The sequence below is a fragment of the Erinaceus europaeus genome, chromosome 2 (assembly GCF_950295315.1).
Source record: "Erinaceus europaeus chromosome 2, mEriEur2.1, whole genome shotgun sequence".
NCBI classification, from domain to species: Eukaryota; Metazoa; Chordata; class Mammalia; order Eulipotyphla; family Erinaceidae; genus Erinaceus; species Erinaceus europaeus.
This window is the reverse complement of record NC_080163.1, coordinates 322,369-342,034: the sequence shown is the minus strand read 5'-3', so window position 1 is coordinate 342,034 and position 19,666 is coordinate 322,369. Positions and strand designations below refer to the sequence as shown.

At 44.8% G+C, this 19,666-nt stretch overlaps 1 protein-coding gene across 2 annotated transcripts in view; it reads left to right on the top strand.

The window, feature by feature from the left end:
* Positions 1-19,666, top strand: part of LOC103127025 (neurotrophin receptor-interacting factor homolog) — a 32,272-nt gene that overhangs the window by 288 nt on the left and 12,318 nt on the right. For both annotated transcript variants that reach the window (XM_060172507.1, XM_060172497.1), the window contains exons 2-5: positions 1,777-1,850; positions 2,910-3,036; positions 4,540-4,632; positions 16,890-17,369. In XM_060172507.1, coding sequence (XP_060028490.1) covers positions 1,777-1,850; positions 2,910-3,036; positions 4,540-4,632; positions 16,890-17,369 — 774 coding nt within the window. The remainder of the gene's footprint in view (positions 1-1,776; positions 1,851-2,909; positions 3,037-4,539; positions 4,633-16,889; positions 17,370-19,666) is intronic.

Sequence of the window (19,666 nt, the reverse complement as noted above, 5' to 3'; positions counted from 1 at the left end):
GCTCTGAGGAGCGAGGGGCCGTGGGTCACCCCACTGGGGGGAGATGGGGGGCCCCTGGGAGCCCGAGTGGGGAGACCCCCTGACTGGGTGGGGTGACCCCCTGACTGGGTGGGGTGACCCCCTGACTGGGTGGGGTGACCCCCTGACTGGGTGGGGAGAGCCCCTGACTGGGTGGGGAGACCCCCTGACTGGGTGGGGTGACCCCCTGCCTGGGTGGGGTGACCCCCTGCCTGGGTGGGGTGACCCCCCTGCCTGGGTGGGGTGACCCCCTGACTGGGTGGTGTGACTCCCTGACTGGGTGGGGAGACCCCCCCCTGCCTGGGTGGGGAGACCCCCTGACTGGGTGAGGAGACCCCCTGACTGGGTGGTAAAACTCCCTGACTGGGTGGGGAGACTCCCTGACTGGGTGGTGAAACCTCCTGACTGGCTGAGGAGACCCCCTGACTGGGTGGGGAGACCCCCTGACTGGGTGATAAAACTCCCTGACTGGGTGGGGAGACTTCCTGACTGGCTGGTGAAACTTCCTGACTGGCTGAGGAGACCCACTGACTGGGTGGGGAGACCCACTGACTAGATGGGGAGACCCCCTGACTAGATGGGGAGACCCCCTAACTGACTGGGTGGGGAGACCCCCTGACTGGGATTGGGTGAGGAGATCCCCTGATTCCGACTGGGTGAGGATACCCCCTGACAGGGTGAGGAAACCTCCTGACTGGGTGGGGAGACCTCCTGACTGTGTGAGGAAACACACTGACTGGTTGAGGAGACACCATGACTGGGTGGGGAAACCCCCTGATTGGGTGAGGAGACCCCCTGATTTTGACTGGGTGAGGAGATCCCCTGATTGGGTGAGGAGACCTCCTAACTGATGGGGAAACCCCCTGACTGGGTGAGGAGACAGACACCCTGACTGACTGGGTGGGGAGATCCCCTGACAGGGTGGGGAGATAATCTTGACTGTGTTTGGATGAGGAGACCCCCTGACTGGATAGGGAGACCCCCTGACTGGGTGGGGAGACTCCCTGACTTTGTGAGGAGACCCCCTCACTGGGTGAGGAGTCACCCTGACTGGGTGAGGAGATCCCCTGACTGGGTGAGAAGACCCCCTGACAGGGTGAGGAGACCCCCCTGACTGGGTGAGGAGACCCCCTGACTGGGCTAGAAGCCCCCCCTGACTGGGCGAGGAGACCTCCTGAATAGGTGGGGAGACCCCCCTGACTGGGTGAGGAGACCTCCTAACTGGGAGGGCAGACCCTCTAAGTGGGGAGACTCCCTGACAGGGTGAGGAGATTCCTTGACTGTGACTGGTTGAGGAGACTCCCTGACTGGGCTAGGAGACCCCCTGACTGTGTGGGGAGCCCCCCTGACTGGATGAGGAGACCCACTGACTGGATGGGGAGACCCCTTGACTGGGTGAAGAGACCCCCTGACTGGATGGGGAGACTCCCTGACTGGGTGGGGAGACCCCCTGACAGTGAGGAGATCCCTTGACTGTGATTGGATGAGGAGACCCCCTGATTGGGTGGCAAGACCCCTTGACTGGGTGAGGAGACCTCCTAACTGGGTGAGAAGATCCTCTTGACTGAGGAGACCCCCTGACTTGGACTGGGTGAGGAGACCCCCCCCTGACTTGGACTGGGTGAGGAGACCCCCTGACTGGGACTGGGTGAGGAGACCCCTGTAACTCAGAGTGGAGCCCTCTAGTCATTTTCCAAGAGTGGGGTGGGGAGTGTCATTGCCACATCCCTCTGCCTCATCACTAATCCATCTTCCCAGGACTCGGGCATCAGACCGAACACCTGGAGGAAGAGAAAGTTATGGCTTCCAGACTGGGCACAGCTTGGTTCCGTGTGAGTAGAAGCATCACTGAGCCCCTGACTGTCTCTGGGTGGCCGTGCAATGCCACCTTCCTTGAGCTGCCCCAGGCCCCAGAGCACCTCTTGGAGCACCTCTCTGGCCACCAGAGAGCCTGCTGGATGTTAAGTCTCAGGTTTAACTTTTCAGGGGAGTGGGCAGAGTACCCCCTGGGTAGTGGGGAATTCTACTTCAGATTTTGATCTGGTGGGGGAGGCTTGGTGGCTTAAGCCAGTTTCAGTCTCATTTGAGCAGCTACTATAATGTCAACTCACAGGAGACATGAGGCAGTGACTAGAATAAGAGTTGAGTTGGGAACATGTCTTTGAGGGGGGAGGTAGTAAGCCAGCAGGGACAGTGGGTGGGGCTGAAGCCCAGGGTGTGACTGTTGTATTTGGAAAGTCCATGGTAAAAGCCCTGCATGTTGATACCAGTGTCAGAATTCCCACATTTATCAATAGGAAATGAAGATCTTCCTCTTCTTTCCCCTTCCCCCCTTTCCTTTCTATCTTCCTTTCTTCTGCTTTCATTTTTTTCTACTTCCTTTCTTCCTCCTTTTACCTTTCTTCCTCTTTCCTCCTTCCATTTTTTCCTTCATTGCTAAAAAAAAAAAAAAAAAGAAGAAATAATAAGGAGTTGGGTGATGGTGTACCCAGTTAAGCACACATAGTACTATGGGCAGGGACCCACGCAATGATCCAGGTTCGAGCCTCTGGCTCCCCACCTGCAACAGGAACATGCAAAGCAGGTCTGCAGATGTCTCCTTCTCTCTCCCTCTCTATCTCCCCCTCCACACACAACCCCTGAAGGCAAAAAAAAAAAAAAAAAAAAAGTTTTCCAGAGTGAATAACTGTGGTTCTGCACAGGCTCATACATTGTCTCCTTTATTTTGACTACAAGTAGGTGTAGTTTGAGCTTACTGAATTTGTAACGAAAGCAGTGGCACATTTGAGGCAAATTAAATGTTCTCAAGTCCCTTCATCACTATATCCCCCAGTTCCCATTAGCTTTGAGTGCTGACAGGCCCTATCTAAAGAGCAAACTTTGCCTTTTAGGATCCAGTGACCTTTGAAGATGTGACCCTGAGTTTTACTCTGGAGGAGTGGGAAATGCTGGACCTTGAACACAAGTCTCTGTACAGGGAGGTGATCCTGGAGAACTACAGGAACCTGGTCTCTGTAGGTAAGACAGACCTTCATGTCTATATAGATCTGTGCTTTCCAGCACAAGTGAGGTGCCTCTGAAGTGTGTCTGTTTGGGTCAGGCTGAAAGAAGAGGAAAGGGGCATCTTGTATGACATCTAAAGCTTCACCAAGTCTTATCTCTCTGAAGCCTACAGTACTAGGGGTGGGTCTGTCAGTGCCGTCTTCGGCTTCAGTAGTAGATGCGTACTGCTTTTTCTTTTTTTCTCCAGGGTTATCTCTGGGGCTCAATGCAAACACTACAAATCCACCACTCTTAGCAGGTGGTTTTTTTTTTTTTTTTTTTTTTTTTTTTTTTATCAAAGCACTTAACAGCTCTGGCTTATGGTGGTGCTGGGGCTTAAGCTTGAATGAGAGTCTCTTTGCAAAACCATTATGCTATCTATCTTCTCACCCCCCCACTTTTTATTTTAATTGATGTGACAGAGAAATTGAGAGCAGAGGAGATAAGAAAAAAGAAAGAAGAAAGACACCTGCAGACCTGCTTCACTGCTTGTGAAATGTCTCCCCTGCTGGTGGGGATCCAGGGGCTCAAACCCAGATCATTGCATGGGTCCTTGTGCTTCATACTATGTGCTTTTGTAACGAGAACTCTCAGGGACAGAGTGTAAATGTCTCACTATACAGTACAGTCAGATTCTGACCCCTTCCATCTCTGCAGTTAGTGTGAACTTTTCTGCTTATAGCTGCGTGACTGTTGCTCCAAGCATCATGTCCCCACTAAAATAAAATTTTAAAAAACCTGACTTGTTTGACCTTCATAGCTGTCTATGCAAAGAGCTCTGATGCCTGAGGCTCCAAAGTCCCAGATTAAATCCCCTGCACCACCATAAGCCAGAGCTGAGCAGTGCTCTCTGGTAAAATAAAAAAAAAAGGGGGGTGGCGCACCTGGTTGAGCGCACATGTTACAGAGTGCAAGGAGCCAGGTTTGAGTACCTGGTCCACCTGCTTTGGGGAAAGCTTCATAAGTAGTGAAGCAGTGCTGTGGGTGTCTCTCTTGTCTCTCTGTCTCTCTTCCTCTCTATAACCCCCTTCCCTCTCAATTTCTGGCTGTGTCTATCTAATAAATAAAGATTAAAAAAAAAAAAAAACAACTAGAGCTCTGCTCAGCTCTGGCTTATGATGGTGCTAGGGATTGAACCTGGCAGAGGTTCAATCCTCAGGGTCTCATGCAGGAGAGTCTAAGCTCTCTCCTAACCTATCTCCCCAGCCCAGCTGTCATGTATTTTAAAAGTCAAAGGTCCTCAACTGACAGCTTTTCTTTTCTGTCTTGCTGACCAGAACTGGGTTGCACTGCCACCTTTTCTGGCAAAGGGAACCACAAGGCAAGTTCATGGCAAAAGAAATAAATAGGGTTTGAATCATTGCCCTGGACAGGCAGCTGCACCCTCGCAGAGGAGATTGCAGGGTCAGCATGTGTGTTGGCAGGGAAACATTCTCTGCTGAACATAGATGCCCAGCTCTGTCTCTTCCCCTCGGGCAGAACACCAGCTTTCCAAGCCAGATGTGGTGTCTCAGTTGGAGGAGGCCGAAGAGCTCTGGTCTGTGGAGAGAGGAACTGAAGACAAGTCTGCAGGTGAGAAGCAGGCACGGGGGAGTCCTGGCAGGGAGAGGGGTTCACTGGTTCACCGGGAGCTTGGGTCTCTGGAAAGAAGGTGAACAGAGCAGCCCCAGGTGGGATGCTGGGACTAACAACATAACACACTATGTCCCACTTCTCATTTGGCTCTGGCCCGAGACTCCAGAGCTCTGTTGGCTTTAATGTGGACCTGTGTTGGTGGTAGCTGGACAGTAGGACTCCCTTCTCTGCACTCATTCTTCTGTCCTACCTCTTGTATTCACCAGTGGCTGGTGTATATTTCTGTTATATTATTTCATATATGTAGGCATGTACATATCAATTTGTGTGTTTGTGAGTATACAATCTTGCATATGTGTTTGGGGCACTCAACAAATATACTTCAAAACAGCAACAGTGGAGTTCACATTTTGATTTCTATTCTTGATGGACATTCAGGTTCTTATATAGTATATGGATGGATGCTGCTGCTGCATGTTGTGTTTGTTTGTTTTCTTTATTTCTTCACTGTAAAGTGAGGTTTTTGAAGGTAAAATATTCAGAAATGGAGTTTGGCATGGTCCAAGAAGTTGTGCAATAGATAATACATTTAACTCTCAAGCATTATAGTTCCAGTAGCATAATCGATTAGTGTGAGGTACTTATAAGACTCTCAAGCATGAGGTCCTGAGTTCAGTCCCCAGCAGCACATGTACCAGAGTGTTACCTGGTTCTCTCTCTACTCTTACCTTTCATATTAATAAATAATTTTTTTTAATTTATTTATTTATTGGGGAATTAATGTTTTACATTCAACAGTAAATACAATAGTTTGTACATGCATAACATTCCCCAGTTTCCCATTTAACAATACAATCCCCACTATGTCATTTATCATCCTTCATGGACCTGTATTCTCCCCACCCACCCACCCCAGAGTCTTTTACTTTGGTGTAACACGCCAATTCCATTTCAGGTTCTACTTGTGTTTTCTTTTCTGATCTTGTTTTTCAACTTCTGCCTGAGAGTGAGATCATCCCATATTCATCCTTCTGTTTCTGACTTATTTCACTCAACATGATTTTTTCAAGGTCCATCCAAGATCGGCTGAAAACAGTGAAGTCACCTTTTTTTTTTTTCCTCCAGGGTTATTGCTGGGCTCGGTGCCTGCACCATGAATCCACCGCTCCTGGAGGCCATTTTTTCCCCCTTTTTTGTTGCCCTAGTTGTTGCAGCCTCGTTGCGGTTATTATTGCCATTGTTGACGTTGCTTTTGTTGTTGAATAGGACAGAGAGAAATGGAGAGAGGAGGGGAAGACAGAGAGGGGGAGAGAAAGATAGACACCTACAGACCTGCTTCACCGCCCGTGAAGCGACTCCCCTGCAGGTGGGGAGCCGTGGGCTCGAACCAGGATCCTTACGCCGGTCCCTGCACTATGCACCAGGTGTGCTTAACCCACTGCGCCACCGCCCGACTCCCGAAGTCACCATTTTTACAGCTGAGTAGTATTCCATTGTGTATATATACCACAACTTGCTCAGCCACTCATCTGTTGTTGGACACCTGGGTTGCTTCCAGGTTTTGGCTATTACAAATTGTGCTGCCAAAAACATATGTGTACACAGATCTTTTTGGATGGATGTGTTGGGTTCCTTAGGATATATCCCCAGGAGAGGAATTGCAGGGTCATAGGGTAGGTCCATTTCTAGCCTTCTGAGAGTTCTCCAGACTGTTCTCCACAGAGGTTGGACCAATTTGCATTCCCACCAGCAGTGCAGGAGGGTTCCTTTGACCCCACACCCTCTCCAGCATTTGCTGCTGTTACCTTTTCTGATGTCTGACATTCTTACAGGAGTGAAGTGATATCTCATTGTTGTCTTGATTTGCATTTCTCTGACAATCAGAGACTTGGAGCATTTTTTCATGTGTTTCTCGGCCTTTTGGATCTCTTCTGTGGTGAATATTCTGTCCAAGTCCTCCCCCCATTTTTGGATGGGGTTATTTGTTGTCTTGTGGTTGAGTCTGGCAAGCTCTTTATATATGTTGGTTATTAAACTCTTATCTGATGTATGGCATGTAAAGATCTTCTCCCATTCAGTGAGGGGTCTCTTGGTTTGGGTAGTGGTTTCTTTTGCTGTGATGAACCTTTTTAATTTGATGTGGTCCCGTAGGTTTATACTTGCCTTAGTCTTCTTTGTAATTGGATTTGTTTCATTGAAAATATCTTTAAAATTTATGTGGAAAAGAGTTCTCCCAATATTTTCCTCTAAGTATTTGATAGTTTGTGGTCTAACATCCAAGTCCTTGAACCACTTGGAATTTACTTTTGTATTTGGTGAAATACAGTGATTCAGTTTCATTCTTCTGCATATTTCAAGCCATTGTTTCCAACACCATTTGTTGAAGAGACTCTGCTTTCCCCATGTAATAGTCTGGGCCCCTTTGTCAAAGATTAGATGTCCATAGGTGTGGGGCCTCATTTCTGGGCTCTCAATTCTATTCCACTGGTCAGTGTGTCTATTCATGTTCCAGTACCAAGCAGTTTTGATGACAGCGGCCCTATAATATAGTTTGAGATTTGGGAGTGTGATGCCTCTGGTTCTGTTCTTTTTTTTTCAAGATTGTTTTGGCAATTCTAGGTCTTTTCTGGTTCCAGATAAACATTTGTAGCATTTTTTCTATTCTCCTAAAAAATGTGCTTGGGATCTTGATGGGGATAGCATTAAATTTGTAGATGGCTCTGGGTAGTATATTCATTTTGATGATGTTAATTCTACCAACCCATGAACATGGAATATCTTTCCATTTCTTTCCATGTCTGTTTCAATTTCCTTGAGTATTGACTCATACTTTTCAGTATACAAGTCTTTCACTTCCTTGGTTAGATTTACCCCTAGATATTTTATCGTTTTTGTTGCTATAGTAAAAGGAATTGATTTCTTGATTTCAATTTCTTCTAACTTAGTGTTTGCATAGAGGAATGTCACTGACTTTTGAATGTTAATTTTATAGCCTGACACATTACTGTATTGCCTGATGATTTCCAAAAACTTCTTGCTGGATTCCTTAGGTTTTTCCATGTATACTATCATGCCATCTGCAAATAAGGAGCGTTTGACTTCTTCTCTTCCAATCTGTATGCCTTTAATTCCTTGCTCCTGCCTGACTGCTATGGCAAGAACTTCCAACACTATGTTGAATAGTAATGGTGATAGTGGGCAGCCCTGTCTAGTACCTGATCTGAGTGGAAATGCTTCCAGGTTTTCACCATTAAGTATGATGTTGGCTGTAGGTTTGCTATATATAGACTCCACTATCATCAGGAATTTTCCATCTACTCCCATTTTTTGTAGTGTTTTGATCATAAAGAGATGTTGTATTTTGTCAAAGGCTTTCTCTGCATCTATTGATATATGACCATGTGGTTTTTGGTCTTGCTTTTGTTGATGTGGTGAATCACATTGACTGATTTACGTATATTAAACCAACCTTGCATGCCTGGGATAAACCCCACTTGGTCATGATGAACAATCTTTTTGATATACTGCTGTATCCGGTTGGCTAGAATTTTGATCAATATTTTCGCATCTGTGTTCATCAGAGATATTGGTCTGTAGTTTTCTTTTTTGGTTGTGTCCCTGTCTGCTTTTGGTATCAGGGTGATGTTGGCTTCATAGAAGCTGGCAGGGAGTATTCCAGTGTCTTCAATCTTCTGGAAGAGTTTTAAAAGTAGAGGTATTATTTCTTCTTTGAAGGTTTTGTAGAATTCACTTGTAAAACCATCTGGTCCAGGACTTTTATTTTTGGGGAGATTTTTGTTAACTGTTTCAATTTCATTAGCTGTGATGGGCCTGTTCATGTTATCCACTTCCTCTTTACTTAGTTTTGGAAGTTGGTAGGTATCTAGGAAATCATCCATTTCTTCCAGGTTCTCTAGCTTGGTGGCATATAGTTGTTCATAGAAGCCTCGCATTGTTGTTTTCGATGGGTTATGTTGTTTTCGCCGGGCTGGCTTCACGGGCGGGTAACAGACGACCAGGGACTCATGGTTGAGCTGTAGGCAGTATCTCTTTATTCATGCAGGACGCAGCACAATCTAAGACGAGCTAAGTTAAACTCAAAGTACAGTACTGTAAAACTCACAATGCTGTCTTTATAAATACTTGCCAAGTAAGGTGGAAACAGGATGTGACATAGAGAGGGTGGAGAGAAAAGTGACTGGTGAAAATCAGAGTGTGACAAAGAGGGAGGGGATCAGGGTGGAGCAAAAACATATCATGAAACAGTGGGGATTGAACCAATGCCCTGGAGGGAGGGTGGAACTTGTTAACAGCGGTTATGTAAATAGAATGAAGTGGTTATGTAAATAGAATAGTGTTAAGCAGGGGGGATTTAAACCAAATGAAACAGAAGGAGTCTCATGCATACCAACATCGCATGATATGTTGAATTTCTGCAGTGTCTGTTGTGATATCTCCTCTTTCATTTACAATCCGATTTATTTGGGTCTTCTCCCTTTTTTGTTTTGTGAATCTGGCTAAAGGTTTGTCGATTTTGTTTACTCTTTCGAAGAACCAACATTTACTTTCGTTGATCTTTTGTATGGTTTTCCTATTCTCAATGTTATTTATTTCTGCCCTAACTTTAGTGATTTCTGTCCTTCTGGTTGCTTTAGGGTTCCTTTGTTGTTCTTCTTCTAGGTCTTTAAGATGTGCAATCAGGCTGTTTATTTGTGCTTTTTCTTGTTTCCTAATGTGTGCTTGTATAGCTATGAACTTCCCTATTAGGACTGCTTTAGCTGTGTCCCAAATATTTTGATAGCTTGTGTCTTCATTTTCATTGAACTCTCGTTTTGGGGTGTCTCTCTCCTTCTCTGGCAGGGTGGTCTCCAGGGGAAAGGTAACGGGCTGGTTCTTTCTCACTCACGACAGGGGTGACACGACGTAAAAGACACCAGGGGACTCTTAGCGTGAATCTAGAATCTGAGTCCTTAGAATCCCAGAATCCTAGAGTCCGTTTATTAGTAAAGTGGACATGAGTTAAATAGAAAAGCAATGAAGTTAATTATTGTTGAAATATGACAGAAATTACAGGTTTCTTAACAGTCAGCATGCCCCTAAGGCAGGGGGCTGGTATGACAGGAATTGATGAGATACAAGACAGTTATTCTCCATAACACAAGCAACTTAATTATCCAAAGGTATTTGAGAGAAGCATAGGGGTTAAACCTGTAGGGTGAGACAGAGAGAAGATGGATATCAAAAGGCCATATCGTTTGGAATTTCTCTTGTCTGGGGTCTGAGGTGTGTGATGAAGTGTGTGATAAGGTGTGTTCTTCTGTGATCAGAAGGTGACTTTGAATAAGTGAATCTGCAGCCATGTGGCCTGCAGTTAGTAGAAGGAAGTACTGGGGTATCTGTGGGCCTGAGAGTCAAGAAGGAAAGAACCAAGTCTGAGTTTCCCCCCTTATGCTCACCTCGGTTGAGAGAGACTTTTACCAAGAGGTTATTTTCTCAGACCTCCATCCAAAGATGGGGGTGGTTCTCCCTAAGCTCTATCAGGCTTACACATGTTCCCAACACTCTCGAAACATTTTGATTTCTTCCTTGATTTCCTCTTTGACCCAGAAGTTGTTAAGAAGTGTACTGTTGAGCTTCCACATTTTGACACTGTTACTAATCTTTTGTTGATTGATAAGTGTTAGTTTAATTCCACTGTGGTCTGAGAAGATGCTTGGGATGATTTCAATGCTCTTGAATTGGCTGATGCTGTCTTTGTGGCCTAACATATGGTCTATCCTTGAGAATGACCCATGTGGATTTGAGTAAAATGTGTATTCCAGTTTCTTGGGATGAATGACTCTGAAAATGTCCAATAGTTCTAGTTTATCTATCTCTTCATTTAGCTCCCTTATGTCTTTATTGATTTTCTTCCTGGATGATCTGTCATCAGGAAGTTGAGAGAGTGGGGTGTTGAAGTCCCCTACTATGATTGTGTTACTGTTAATATATTGCTGTAGCTCTTTCAGTAGAAGTTTGATGTATTTAGATGGCTTCTCATTGGGTGCATAGATATTAATAATTGTTAAGTCCTCTTGATTGACTGATCCTCTGAGCATTAAGTAGTGTCCATTCCTATCTTTTTTAATCTTATCTATTTTAAAGTCTATCATGTCAGATATGAGAATAGCTGTTCCTGCCCTTTTTTGTGGGCCATTGGCTTGTATGATAGTTTTCCATCCTTTCACTTTAAGTCTGTGTTTGTCTTGTTGAGTTAGGTGGGTTTCCTGTAGACAGCATATTGTTGGGTTGTGTTTTCTGACCCATCTTTCTACTCTGTGTCTTTTAATAGGTGAATTCAGGCCATTGACATTTATTGATATCAAAGATTGAAGATATTTTAACGCCATTCTTGTAGAGTTTTAGAGTGTTTTGATATATGTCCTATTTGTGGTGGTCTGGTTGTTTATAGGAGACCTTTCAGAACTTCTTTCAGGGCAGGCTTGGTGATGGTTGCTTCCTTCAACTGTTGCTTGTCTGAGAAGGTTTTGATGCTTCCATCTAGTCTGAATGACAGTCTAGCAGGATATAGTATTCTTGGCTGAAAGCCTTTCTCATTGAGCACTCAATAGATATCTTGCCATTCTCTTCTGGCCTGTAGTGTTTGTATGGAGAAGTCTGCTGCTAATCTTATGGGTTTTTCTTTGTAGGTGACTCTGTTTTTCTCTTGCAGCCTTGAGGATCCTTTCTTTATCCTTATTCCTTTCCATTCTAAGTATGATATGTCTTGGTGTCTTTACGTCTGGGTTAATTCTGTTTGGGACCCTGGGCTTCTTGAATCTTTATGTCTTTGGTGTTGTCTAGACTAGAAAAATTTTCAGCTATTATGGCCTGGAAAATGCTTTCTTCCTCTCCTTTTCTTTCTTCCTCTGGTAAGCCAATAATGCGTATATTGTTTCTTTTGAAGTCATCCCATAGGACTCTGTTGTTGTTTTCAGCATCTCTTAATCTCTTTTTGAGATCTCTAACTTTTTTTTAGTTGTCTCTAATTCATCCTCAATCTTGCTAATTCTGTCTTCAGCCTCATAGATTCTATTCTCTCTGCCCTCTACTGTTTTCTGGAGTTCATCTATTTTGTTGCCCTGCTCTGATACTGTTTTAGCTTGTTCAGCTAGCTGCCTTCTTAGCTCAGCGATTTCAGCTTTCAGCTCTCTAATAACCATGAGATAATTAGTATTTTCTTCCATATTCTCATTTGTTGTTCCTGCATTTCTGATTACAATTTTTTCAAATTCTTTACTCACTCCTGTTATTATTTCCTTAGCTAATGTTTGGATGTTGAACTCGTTATTTTGTGTTTCACCCTCTGGAGGACTTTTAGCTGGACTTTTTTCGATTCTCCAATATTTTTTCTTATTGTTTTAACCATTTTATATATTATGTTATAAGTTCTCTTTATCAGTACTTTTCAAATTATTGATCACTATTGCCTGGATTGACTTGTGTCTAAGTAAGTTAATTAAAGGGTTCACAGTGGTGGAAGTTAATCGTTTTTTCAATAGTATTTAAATCTCTGAGTTGGAGCTCAGTGGTTTAAAAGCCTCTTTTTTTTCTTCCCTGTAGGCTATGGGAGCCTGAGGGCTTTTAAACTATCAATAGGCTTCTTAGCTTAATCACTGACTCCTGACCAAGAGATAAAGCAGGGTGTGGCAGAGATAATCCAGTGGTTATGCAAAGAGACTTTCACCGAGGTATAGGTCTTCTCCTGAGTTTCCTGATTAGATCTCTGTCCCCTGGTGTCCCTCCCTGTCGCTGCTCCAGATTCTGAGGGTAGTAGCAATGGAGACTCAGAGTTGCACTTGGTGAGTCTCTGGGGAATCCTCTCCTCCCTTAAGCTGTCCCCTTGTGGTGTCTCAACTGATAAACTGCTGAACTGTTAGCAGTCACTTAATCTCTCTTTAGGCTCCTCTCTCCTCTCTGTCACCAGCCACACGTGTTTGTACTCACCAGTGATTTATTGGATTCCTGTGGTCATTCTAGTCCTGTCTTGTTTTGGTCCCGGGTTGTCTCCTTTGGTATTCCTAGTTGATCCGGGAGAGAAGAGGAGAGGAAGGGAGGGTATGGGAGGGGAGGGGAGAGAAAGCGATCTGCTGCTCGTAGCTCCACCTCCGGAAGTTGAATCCTTAATAAATAATCTTAAAAGGTCCTTTAAAAGTAAAAAGAAGTGGAGTTTGAGGATCAACCAATAGTAAGCTTGAAAGTCTAGAAACAACAATATGGCATCTAAAACTCTTAGTTTTCTGGTGAATGAGTAGGATTGTAGGGAACTGGGCAATAGCTCACCCTCACATTTTGCTGTGTGTGAGGACCTGGATTCAATCCCTGAGCTTCACATGGGAACACCAAGGAAAGGGTACTGTGCTGTGGTCTCTCCTCTGTCTGTCCCTCTCTGTGTCTCTGGGTGCTTGCCATCCATCTCTGACAATCACCATCTTAGTATAAGTGACACTGTGCACTACATTTGGTTTCCTTTTTTTTTTTTTTTCTTCCTTTTTGGTGAGTGATAACTGTTCTTGCATGGGTTTTATCTCCATCTGTCCTGCTCTGCTTCTCTGCTATTGACTCATAGAGTCTGCTGAGTTTCCGCTGGGCCCTCAACCAGATGTGCTTCAAACTGAGAACCCCCTTACGAAGATTGAGGTCATCGAAGTCCTCACACTTAACCAAGAGGTCGCTCGCTCCCGGAATGCCCAGATCCAGGCCCTCTATGCTGAAGACCAGGGCTTGAGCCCCAGCATCCTCAGGGATCCCACAGCACAGCAGGGCAAGTATCCAATTGGCCCTGACACCATTTGCTACAGGCTGATAGTTCTGCTTTTCTATATATATATTTATTTATTTATTTTCCCTTTTGTTGCCCTTGTTGTTTTTCATTGTTGTTGTAGTTATTGTTGTTATTGATGTTGTCGTTGTTGGATAGGACAGAGAGACATGGAGAGAGGAGGGGAAGACAGGAGGAGAGAAAGACAGACACCTGCAGACCTGCTTCACCGCCTGTCAAGCGACTCCCCTGCAGGTGGGAAGCCAGGAGCTCGAACCAGGATCCTTACTCCAGTCCTTGCGCTTTGTGCCACGTGTGCTTAACCTGACTTCCAGACAGTTCTGCTTTTCAAGAGGCTGTGGGGACTCAGAAGGCCCTGACAGCTAGCAGAGGCGTGCTGTAAGGAGCAGACTTTGGAGCTGCTAGCACTGGGGGACTGCAGCCTCACAAGATGCATTCAGTCTTGGCTTCAAGGGGTCGGGCCAGGTCCTTTTTCTCCTACCTGCATGTACACACAATATACTTATTTTTTTTAAAGAAAAAATTATTTTTATTTATTGGATAGAGACAGCCAGAAATCAAGAGGGAAGGGGTTTATAGAGAGGGAGAGATAGACACCTGCAGCACTGCTTCACCACTTGTGAATCTTTCCCCATGCAGGTGGGGACCAGAGGCTCGAACCCAGGTCCTTGTGCATTGTAACATGTGCTCAACCAGGTGAGCCACCACCTGGCCCCTATACATAATATATTTCTTTACAGAACTTCTACTCATTTCCCTTTGATTTTTCACAGTATTGAGATCAAATTACAGACTAATACATTGTTTTTCTTTTTATAGTATATTTATTTTGGGTAGAGACAGAGAAATTAAGAGGGAAAGGGAATATAGAAAAGGAGAAAGACAGACTCCTGCATCACTGCTTGAGAAGCTTCCTACCTACAGGTGGACACCAGGAGCTTGTACCTGCCTCCATGCACACTGTAATGTGTGCACTCAGCTAGTTGCACCAATCTGTTTTGGGCATTTTATACAAAAATATTTGTAAAACATTTGACTCCGTAGACTTAACATGTTTATTATTATTATTATTATTATTATTATTATTATTATTATTATTGTTATTTTAATGTGAGAGCTACAGAGAAAGATGCAGACAGAAACACCAGAGCCCTGCTCAGCTCTGGCTGATTGAGGTGCTGGGGATTGAACCTGACCTCAGAGCCTCAGGCATAACCATTATGCTGCCTCCCCAGCTCAGCATAATGTTTTCCAGGTTTTATACATGCTGTTAACATGTATTAGAACTTCATTTCTTTTGCTTTTTTGGTCAACTCCAGGACTTCACTGTTCTATGCTGACTCTTTTAAGTGGAAAGAATGAGACAGATGGGGGGCAGGGGTGTGTGTGGGCTAGGGAATAACACTGAAGCTTCCTTCAATATGGGGGCCAGGCTTGAACCTGGGTTGAGAACATGGCATAGCAGCACACTATCCAGGTAAAGAGTTCATTTCTTTCATTGCCAAACAGTATTTACTTGTATGCATGTACATATAGTGGACATTAGAGTTGTTTTCTACTTAGGGCACATACAGGGAGTATTGATAAAAAACATTCCTCTTTGTGTTTTTCCTTCACTGACAGGCTTTTCACACCGAGTAATACTTGATTCCATCACTCCTAGTGAGCTCTTTTTTTAAGTTTTACTAGTGGGAAGGAGACCAGGACACCACTCTGGTACATGCTATGCTAGGAATTGAACTCAGTACCTCGTGTGTGTAAATCCATCATCTAGCCACTGCACCACCTTCCTGAAGAGATTATTTAGATATAAACAGAAGCAGAGATCATGAAATCTACCACAGCACCAATGTTGTTTGTTTCTTTGTTGGTGGTGGTAGTGGTGTTTTGGCTTTTTACCAGAACAATGCTAAACTCCAGCTTCTTGTACTGGGGATTGAACCTGGAACCTTTGGTGCCTCTGGAATAGAAAGCCTTTCTGCATAACCACTATGCTATCTCCCCTCCAGTTTTTCCTTCAGTGTGGTGTTGGCCAGGCTTAAACCTGGGTCATGCATATGGCAAAGCAACACACTCCCCCAGCAGACTTTCACAGACCTGGTTTATTGGCTTTTTTTGTTTGTTTTATTTTTGTCTTTAGATAGAGTGTGAGTAACTGGAGATAAAAACACAAGGAGGAGAAACACCACCATACCATCCTACACTTGTGAGGCTTCCCCTTTTATTACTTTTATTTACTGCATAGAGACAGACAGAAATTGAGAGGGAAGGGAATGGTAGAGGAGGGAGAGAGAGACACCTGCAGCCCTTCTTCACCACTTGTGAAGTTTTATCCCTGCAGGTGAGGACCAGGGGCTTGAACTCAGGTCCTTGCACCCTGTAACGTGCATTCAGCCAGGTGCACCACCACCCAGCCGCTGAATTTATTATTATTATTACCACCTCCAGGGTTATTGCTGGAGCTCAGTGCCTGTACTATGAATTCACTGCTCCTGAAGAACATTTTTTCCATTTTATTGGATAGGACAGAGAGATATGGAGAGCAGAGGGGAAGATAGAGCAAGAGAAAGATAAAAAGACACCTACAGATGTGCTTTAACCACTTGTGAAGCAGCCCACCTACAGGTGGGGAACCAGGGGCTTAAACTGAGATCGTTTTGTGGGTCCTTGCACTTCGTATTGTATGCAGGTAATCTGGTGCAGGACTGCCCAGCCTCGCTGAATGAATTCTTATACAACTCCTTGTGACAACACGTGTCAATTTCTTGAGTTTATATCTATGGGGAGAACTTCTTGATCATGATATAACTGTGTGTGACCTCTTGAGGAGTCATAGAAGTGTTTTCGTTTGGTGAACTATATCGTTTTCCCACCCGCATTCTTATTTTTCTAACCACCAGCATATTATTATTCATCACTAATAAGACTTGTCTGTCTTAGTGGGGTCTTAGGGACCATCATATTTACGATGCTAAGGACTTTCATACCTAGGTTCAGCTCCTAGCACCACCAGCAGCCAGAGTTCAACCGGGCTCTGGCTAGCCCCTCTCCCTCTCTGTAGCTCTCATTAAAAAGAATAAATGAAACTAATTTAAAAAAATCACCTGGGGGCGGGTGGTAGCACACCTGGTTGAGTGTACATGTTACAATGTACAAGGACCCAGTTAGAGCCCCCATCCCCACCTGCAGGGGGAAAGCTTTGCAAGTGCTGAAGCAGGGCTACAGGTGTCTTTCTGTTTCTTTCCCTGTCTACCATTCCCTTCCCTCTCTAATTTCTAGCTATTTCTATCCAATATATAAATAGATAATAAAAAAAAAATTTTAATCATCCTAGTGAAGACAATGTGGGATCCACAGTGTTGGTTCCCTGCTGGCTGTGAGCGTTTGTTCACATGCTTGTTGGCTATTGGTCCTCTCTGCTTTTGTTCTCTAGAGTGTCCTAAGGCTCCATCAAATACACAAGCAGGTCTTGATGCTGAGAACCCACTGATGAAGATCCAGGTTGTTGAAGTCCTCACGCTGAACAAAGAAGTAGCTTGTTCCCGGAATACCCAGATCCAGGCCCTGTATGCTGAAGACGAGAGTCTGAGCCCCAGCATCCTCAAGGAGCCCACACAGCAGCTGAGTAACTCTCCACTTGACCCCAGCACTGCTCAACAGAAGTTCCGAGGGTTACGCTTTGAAGATGCTGCAGGTCCCCAAGAGGCCCTGGCCCGGTTGAGTGAGCTGTGTCATCAGTGGCTACAGCCTGAGTCCCACTCTAAGGAGCAAATACTGGACATACTGGTGCTGGAGCAGTTCCTAGTTATGCTTCCCCAGAAGCTCCGGATGTGGGTACAGTCACAACACCCAAGAGATTGCCATGAGGCAGTGGCCTTGGTGGAGGATGCAGCCTGGATTTCCAGTGAGGAAGGTGAGTACAATGGAAGTGTGGAAGGAAGCCTTCCCTGAAAGCGTGTATTCAGACAGACCCTGTGTAAGCCCTTGGAAGCTCTCACTGGATGCTAAAATAACCTTGTTTCATCTCTTTTGACTCCCTGCTTGGCGAAGATACTAATAGGAAGTCTGGATTCTAGGGGGCCGGGCAGTAGCACAGCAGGTTAAGCACACATGGCGCAAAGCGCCAGGACTGGCAAAAGGGTCCCCGTTCAAGACCCCGGCTCCCCACCTGCAGGGGGGTCGCTTCACAGGCTGTGAAGCAGGTCTGCAGGTGTCTTATCTTTCTCTCCCCTTCTCTGTCTTCCCCTCCTCTCTCCATTTCTCTCTGTCCCGTCCAACAATGACAGCAATAACAATGATAACAAGGGCAACAAGAAGGGAAAAGGTAACCTCCAAGAGCAGTGGATTCATAGTGCAGACACTGAGCCCCAGCAATAACCCTGGAGGCACCAAAAAAAAAAAAAGGTCTGGATTCTACCACAGCTATTTGTGGAGTGTGTTTCAGTCACAGCTTTTTGTAGAGTGCTTTCTAATGTCTGGCATATAGTAGGGACAGTAGGCAGTGTGGTCAGCAGGGAGCTCAGCAAGTTATGGTCTAGCAGATGAGGCAAAGTCTGTAAGATGTCAATTGTGTGGTAGTTTTTTTGAATTTTTTTTTAATCTTTAATTTTTTTAAATCTTTTTTGCTGGATAGAAACAGAAATCAAGAGGGAAGAGAGTGATAGAGAGGGAGAGAGACAGAGAGACACCTGCAGCACTGCTTCACCACTTGTGAAGCTTTCCCCCTGCAGGTGGGGGCCAGGGGCTCGAACCTGGGTCCTTGCGCACTGTAACATGTGAGCTCAACCAGGTGCACCACCACCTGGCCCCAATTATGTGGTAGTTGCAGGGTTGAGAGTGACTCCAGGATGCCGGGTGCCCATGACAGCTACAATGCTGTAGACAAGCCCTGGTGTGGAATAAAACTCAGGATCAGGAGGACTTGAGGAGGCCCAAAATGGAAGCAGCAATTGTATATAATCAGAACTGAGTGTTGCGCAGGCAGCCAAAAACGTGCCTCACATGTACTGAGTCTGGGGTGCTGTTGTCAGTAGGATAGTGGCCAACAAAGGATGTCCATATTCTAATTAATTCCTCAGATCTGTGGGTATGTTACCACTGTTGGCAAGAATAACTTTGCACATTAAGAATCTTGAGGTGGCACAGTGGATAAACCACTGAACTCTCAAGCATGAGGTCCTGAGTTCAGTCCCCAGCAGCACATGTAGCAGAGTGATGGCTGGTTCTTTCTCTCTCCTCCTATCTTTCTCATGAATAAATAAATAAAATCTTAAAAAAAAAAAAAAGAATCTTGAAGTGGCGAGATCATCTTGGAACTTGTAACTCCAAGTAGATAGACCCAATCTGTCCATGAGGACTCCAGCAGAGACAGAGGAGGAGATAAGACTATGAAATTTGGGGTGACAGGAGGAAAGGGCCATGAAACAAGTATGTGGATAGACTCTAGAAATAGGGAAGAAGACTTAGAGCCTCCAGAAAGATAACTACCAACACCTTCATTTTAAGCCAGTGATGTTTATGTTGATCTCTCATTTCCATATTCCTATTCTTTTCTTCTTTCCCTTCCTACCTACCTTTCTTTCACGCAGAAATAATTGCTCAACTCTCACTTATGGTGGTGTTAGGGGTTGAACTCAGACATGAAAGTATTACCTCTGGGGCTGGGTGGTGGTGTACCTAGTTGAGTGCACTTGTTACAATGAACAATGATCCAGTTTCAAGCCCATGGTCCTCACCTACAGGGGGAAAGCTTCATAAGTCACGAAGCAGTGTTGCAGCTATCTTTCTGTCTATATCTCCCCTCTATAAAGATCTCTCTGTTCTAGCAAATAAAGTAAATAAATTTTATTTAAAAAAATTTTTTTGTGTTAATTTTCTCCTAAACTGTGTCATACTTTTTCTGGTCTCTGTTCTGTCCTTAGCAGATAGTCACTCACTATGTGTGGCTTCTATATGGAGTATCTCCTTACTTACATAATTGTTTGTTTGATATGACAAGAGGAGATAGGAAAAGTCACCTGCTACTCAGCTTCACTACTTTTAGGTAGAAACCTGGAACTTAAACCTGGGTCCTTGTGCATGGTGACCTGTACACTTAACCAGGTGCATCACTGCTCATCACCAGAGCATCTCCTTTTTAAATTGTTCAAATAAAAACCTTTTGTGGGGGCCCAGGCAGTAGGCAGCAGGTTAAGCGCACATGGCGCAAAG